Source organism: Acanthisitta chloris, unplaced genomic scaffold (assembly GCF_000695815.1).
Source record: "Acanthisitta chloris isolate BGI_N310 unplaced genomic scaffold, ASM69581v1 scaffold3878, whole genome shotgun sequence".
Taxonomy (NCBI): domain Eukaryota; kingdom Metazoa; phylum Chordata; class Aves; order Passeriformes; family Acanthisittidae; genus Acanthisitta; species Acanthisitta chloris.
In genome coordinates, this window is record NW_008685414.1 from 41,699 (window position 1) to 47,698 (window position 6,000).

The window sequence follows — 6,000 nt, forward strand, 5'->3', positions numbered from 1 at the left end:
CTCTGAACCGGAAGAGGTTTATAAAGGCAGGCCAATGCAGGACTCTTCTGGACATACCTGTGTCTCTCTGCAGCAACAACACTCCAGGAACAAATACACTTTCATTCATTAGGAGGAGAAATATTTAAACTTGTTTTAAGAACACACTACAAAGTGCCTGCACCAAATAACTTGGGTTATTTATTTTCATGTCAACATGTCTATAAAAGTACACCAGTAGTAAATATTACGCCTGTAGGCTTACAAGACAGGTATAAATGGGCCCCTTTCAAATTACTTCATGTTCCACTGTTTCTGCTTTCACTGAAGTGTCTTTGTAGCAAGAGAATAATACCAAACTAGAAGTGGCATCACACTGCGAGTCTTGCATTCCTACTAAATTGTACAGTCTGCTGCCTGGGTTATACAGAGGGCTCCAGGAAACTTAATCTTCCTGCTATGCTATTTTCACATTGTAACTTATATTCAGAACTTTTCACCTTCTACAGAAACAAACAAAAACCAAATCTAAGAATGAACTGTTCCTCACTTTTCCCAAGCAGATAACTAATATTTTCTGCAATGTCCCTGAACACTGCAATTTTCTACAAGAAAAATGTGGACTGATTCCATGGCAACCACAGCTGACTGGCAAATCAATGTCGTCGCTGAGACATGGATCAACAAAAAGGGACCTTCCAAGCAGAGGGCACTGCATGAAGGAAGGCAGAAGGCCAGGAACAGATGGCTCCTCCAGCCATGAGCTAGGAGGTCACAAACCAAAAGTGAGAAAGGGGGGATGCAGCAGACTGGTGAGATCCCTGAGAATAGGGGTGAAAGAGTGCAGAATAGCATCACCTAGCTCAAAAGATATAAGGTATTTCTTTTTCTAGTTCTCTATATCTGATTTGCAACCTTCATCTTCTTTCTCATTTGTATCCCTTTTCAAATTAATTTTTGCCTTGCCTTTGTCAATTTCAAAGTGTCTGCTCCTACTTTCTTCTATTCTCTATCCCTTCCTCACCCTCACAATTATCTTCTGACTCACAAGGATCTTGGTGGTGTGTGATGTAAAGCATACTTATTTTCAGGTTCAGACACATGTGAAATCTCATTAGCACATCCCTGTTTAAATTCCTTTTAGACCCAAGGGCCTTCCCGTCACTGCTAAGAATAAAAGGACCATGTGCTTTCTTTGGCCACGTGTTTCGTATGCCTCCAGTACTCATGCTGCATTCACAGCATACCTCCACTTTTTTGATCTCCCCAACATCTAGGCCCCAGACAGAGAATTTCTCTACAGAGCCATCTGCAAATTCATCTTTTCCTTCTGGAAGATCCAGCCACAGCCTCTCCGTCTGCACTTTCTGAGGACCCATGATGATGATGAATACACGGCTGTCGGTGCTGGAGTCATACTCCGTGCCTGTTGTGACGGTGACGTGGTATGGGATCACTGCAACAAACACAAATTTATTCACCAGAAAACCCACACACATACACAATTATATGAGACTTGAGAAAACCAGGGACTCAGCCCATCAGAGGGAGCAGTTGTGCATGTTAAATAGGTTCACATCCCATTGAATTCATTTGGAGAAGGGATAACATCATGCTTCGTTGGGCTACAAGTGTGCTGTGGAGACTACTTTCCCGTGGCACGCTTGGGACTGAATTCTGCTAGGGTTAATTTCCCCAGACAACCCTATCGGCAGCAAGGAGTTTGTAAGTCCAGATTTCTCCCTAATAGATTACAGAACAGCAAAGGGTTTGAATCCTTATTGACACCAAGAGACCTTCCTGAAGATGAGTCGGAGCACCTAAATCTGAAACAGACTATTAGGCCAAAGTGATCTTATACTCCCCATTCAATAAAGGCAAATAAATCTGTGCTGACTCCAAGGTAAGACATCACTGACTGAATGTCCCAGTACAACCACAGATGCTCTCCTTTGTGCCTCATTCAAGGATTGCTGTGATATATGAGACAGCTCAGGGTTTCAGCATCCCTTTGGAAATCCAGACAGGCACTGAATAATCCTTGTATTAAAGTTAAGTCACTCAATAATTTTACACATTGCGTAATAATATTGGTTAGGGGAAAAACTTTCAGACCAAGCCTTGTGAAAAAGGAGGAGGTTTTTCTGTGGTTTTCAGAAATTTCAGTTCAGCTGTTAAAAGGGAGGAAGTGCCAGACTGCTTTTCAAGGGCTTTCCAAAAGCTCATTTGGGTAAGCCGAGCAGGCAGTGCAGAATTAGTCGCTGAATACTCGTTTGATTTCTCAGAACATTTGTGCAGGGCTGTTCAAACAGTTCTGACAAGACTCAGAGCTCTGAAACTTGCTTTGTCACAGGCTCAAAACAGCCTGGCTTCATCATCACTTTTTTGATTGTAAAAAAATTCTGTAAATTGACAAAAAATTTGATTGGTTATCAAATTACCCAAGATTGACATCTAATTTTGCTTTATGGTGACTAACAACATTTTTGAGATAGGGGTTGTACTAGAAACTCACATCAGACTCAGAATATTTGTGCAACATCAGGGAAGACATGAAATCATGCTGATCAAATCTGTTCTTACCTGTGGACAGAGCAGAACCTGAAGAGATTCATTCAATCCCAACTTGAGGACTTTGTGTACCAACACAAAATGAGCTGATGATTAGGCAAGATTTATTCTCCCCTTTATGGTATAATTTACATTTCAGTGTGTGCATCAGCATAATGATATGCAATGCATTTAGAAGGAAAAAGGGTTTAGCTGTAGTCAAGGCAGATTTTATAAGAATATATTGAGAGGTCACATTTAGAACAGCTGGAGACTTTTAAATAGAATATATTTTGAATAGGGACAAAAAACTCTTTTATACAGTTTTGATCCTGTTTCTCTGTGCCAGACTAAGTTCAGAGAACTACCAGCAATTGCAGATGATGTTGCATCCTCAAGCCAAAGTATTTTAAACAATTATTTTTAAAAAAATTGAAAAAAAAAGGAGGGAGAACTATGAGAAATTGTCATTTCCCACTTTAAATAATGTATACAGAGACATAGAGTAGTTTACGACCAGACAGCAGGAAACACTATTTTCTGTTCTTTCCCCTGAAAACTGGAAAAGGAATCCTTTGATTTGTTTACTTCCCCTCCCTGTTGCCTTTCTCTTTCTTTGGGACTCAAATTTTTTCGAACATGAAAACCTCCCACTTTTTCAAACATGGGAGAGTGCAAAACAGAGGGCATGTGCCCACAGCTGGACACCACAGGTCCTCCAGCCCATTTCCCTTTGCCCCATTTCTTTGAGTCCAAGTGCAGAGTTCAGGCTGCTGTAGGGCATGTGGCCCCCTCACCAGGAGGTGGGTTTCACTAGGGTTGCATCCATATCATCTTCAGTGCTGTGTTCCAGCATGAAGCAGGGGTCTCTGTTCAGATCCAGGTGGTATCCAAGCCAAGAAGACCTTTCCTGTGCTCCATCCTCACATTACCTCCTGCTCTTAAAATGCATTCACCAATTTGATCATGGCAGATTCAGGACTGTGCTTTTCAGACTGTCACTCCCTTTCTCAGACAACTCCAAATACCACTTCCCTAATCAACTAATTAACAGCTGGCTTTTTATCCAGCTCAGGAAGTGGCTGCCTGGCTCACCTAGTCCATCTGGTCTGACATTCCTTCAGGGAGCAGTTTCCTTAATGAGGCCATGTCACTGAACAGATATAGTGGTGATGACAAGCACCAGGACTCAGTGAAGAAAGACCACCCTGGCACAATGGGGATGATGTAAACTGTCCTAGCTCTACTGGAGAGCTGTTCTCATGGGAAATGCCCATTATTTGTGAAACTACACAGAATGGCAACATGGCAGATGTTATCTATCTATTGTCACACCACAGAATTAATATCAGAAGGAACATGGGAATCCGTTATTTTTTGTTTGAGCACAATATGAGATTACAAAAGAAGGGTTGCCCCAAGACACGTGGGTTGCAGACCAGGTTAAGCAATGTGCACCATTACATCTGCTTTCCAGCTGAAAGATGTGGGACATGCAACCCAGACACCACACAACAACAAGAGGCTACTGTGCCTCAGATGAGCTGCAGTAACCACCTGTGTGAATTCCCTTGACCATATCAGTGGAAGATATCTCAAACTTCTAATCCAAATTACATCATTTACACTTGGTTTACCATAGATATTTTAAAGCAGTTCAATTATTTTGCACTTGATATGGACTAAGAGCACACAGACAGACAGTAATCGTGATGCAGCTGCTGCCCAGTTACTCATTACAAGATATTACATTAACCATACATATAGAAACTAAATCTAAAGCTATAAAACCCCATGTAGGACATCAACTAACTGTAGGTGCAATTTAGCTATTGCATCATTGTCCTGGAACACAGAGGTGGTCGAAGAAAAGTGATATTAATCATAGAATCATAGAATGGTTTGAGTTGGAAGGAACCTTAAAGATCATCTGTTTCCACCCCTCTGCCATGGGCAGGGGCAAATTCCACTAGACCAGGTTGCTCAGAACCCCATCCAGACTGGCCTTGAACACTTCCAGGGATGGGACAGCCACAGATTCTCTGGGCAACCTGCGTCAGTGGCTCACCACCACTGCAGTCAAGACTTTTTCCTAATCTCTAATTTAAATCTATTCTCTGTCAATTTGAAGTCATTACCCCTTGTACTGCCTCTCTAGGCTCTTGTAAATAATCTCTCTCCATGTTTCTTGTAGGCTCCCTTCAGGTACTGGAAGGCTGCAATTAGGTCACCCTGATGCCTTCTCTTCTCCAGGCTGAACAATCCCCATTCTCTCAGCCTTTCTTCATGGGAGACAAGTTTCATGACTCTAATCACCTTGCTGGCCCCCCACAAATGGCTTTCTGGGCTGCCAGTGCACATGGCTGCGGCAGGTCGAGCCTCTCATTCACCAGCACTACCAAGTCCTTCTTGGCAAGGCTGACCTCAGTCTGCTCATCCCCCACAACTGTATTGATGCCAGGGGTTGTTCCAACACAGGTGCAGCACCTTGTACTTGGCCTTGTTAAATCTCGTGAGATAATGCATGGTGATGAAGTTACAAGGAAACATTGATGTGCTGGGAGAAGTTTTTCACAAAGGCCAACTTCTGCAGATAGGCACTGATCTTCCAGGCTCCCTCCACTGCAAGGACAGAGACAAAACCTGCACAACTTGCCCACTTCTTATTATCAGCTAAGCAAGACTAGACTCCCTGCATGAAGCTGGCCTTTGCAGACACAGACTGGTATATTCCACTTCTTATGAGGCAAAATCCAGAAACATTTTTTTCTTTTCTGTTCAGCTTTGTCTTGTCTCAGGAAACAGAACCTAAAAATGAAACTCTACACTCGTGCCTCAAACTCTTTCCATCAGTTATTTGAGCAGAAAACATGGTCCAGAGTTCATGGACTCCCTGCTTTTCAGTGACAGCACTTGCAGACCTCGATTCTTTTCCCAGTTATATGAGAGACGACCTTCTAGAAAAGAGCTAACTCACCTAAGCACTCTCAGCCAAAGCTTATTTTTTGAGAGTCAAGAAATTTGTTGGTACTTCTGCTCAGGTCCCTGTATCCCTCTCCTCTCCCAACACAGCAGCAGTTGTGATGCTGCTGTGTGTGGCAAGGAAAAAATGTGAAGGGTTCTAAATTCAATCACATTTACATTCATATTGAATAAACATCCTTGGCAAAGAAGCACTGCTAACCTGATAATGGAAAGGGAAGATGGGTTCTCCAGAAATTCAAAGCTGCCTTTGGTAATTCAGATTTAATATGCTACATGAATACCATCTTGAGTAGGTCAAAGAAACAGGCTGGAAACACCGAATTTGCTGTGAACTTCATGGCTTGTTTCACTGTTGATTTCTGAGAGAAAGCTATAGGAAAAGCAACAAACACAGAAACACAAGAAACAATCCAGCCTTCCCCAAAGCAGTCCCAACAAAAGGAAAAGAGACACAATCTTCTGTTCTGCCTCTTCTTTCTCTTCAGC

General features: G+C 42.4%; 1 protein-coding gene across 1 annotated transcript in view; it reads right to left on the reverse strand.

Annotated features, from left to right (window-relative positions):
* The window catches only part of LOC103807040 (lipoxygenase homology domain-containing protein 1-like), a gene marked incomplete at both ends in the record, with an annotated part of 56,275 nt that overhangs the window by 39,424 nt on the left and 10,851 nt on the right, over positions 1-6,000 (reverse strand). Inside the window, one exon of the mRNA XM_009079758.1 lies at positions 1,227-1,435. Within this exon, the coding sequence (XP_009078006.1) occupies positions 1,227-1,435 (209 nt within the window). The remainder of the gene's footprint in view (positions 1-1,226; positions 1,436-6,000) is intronic.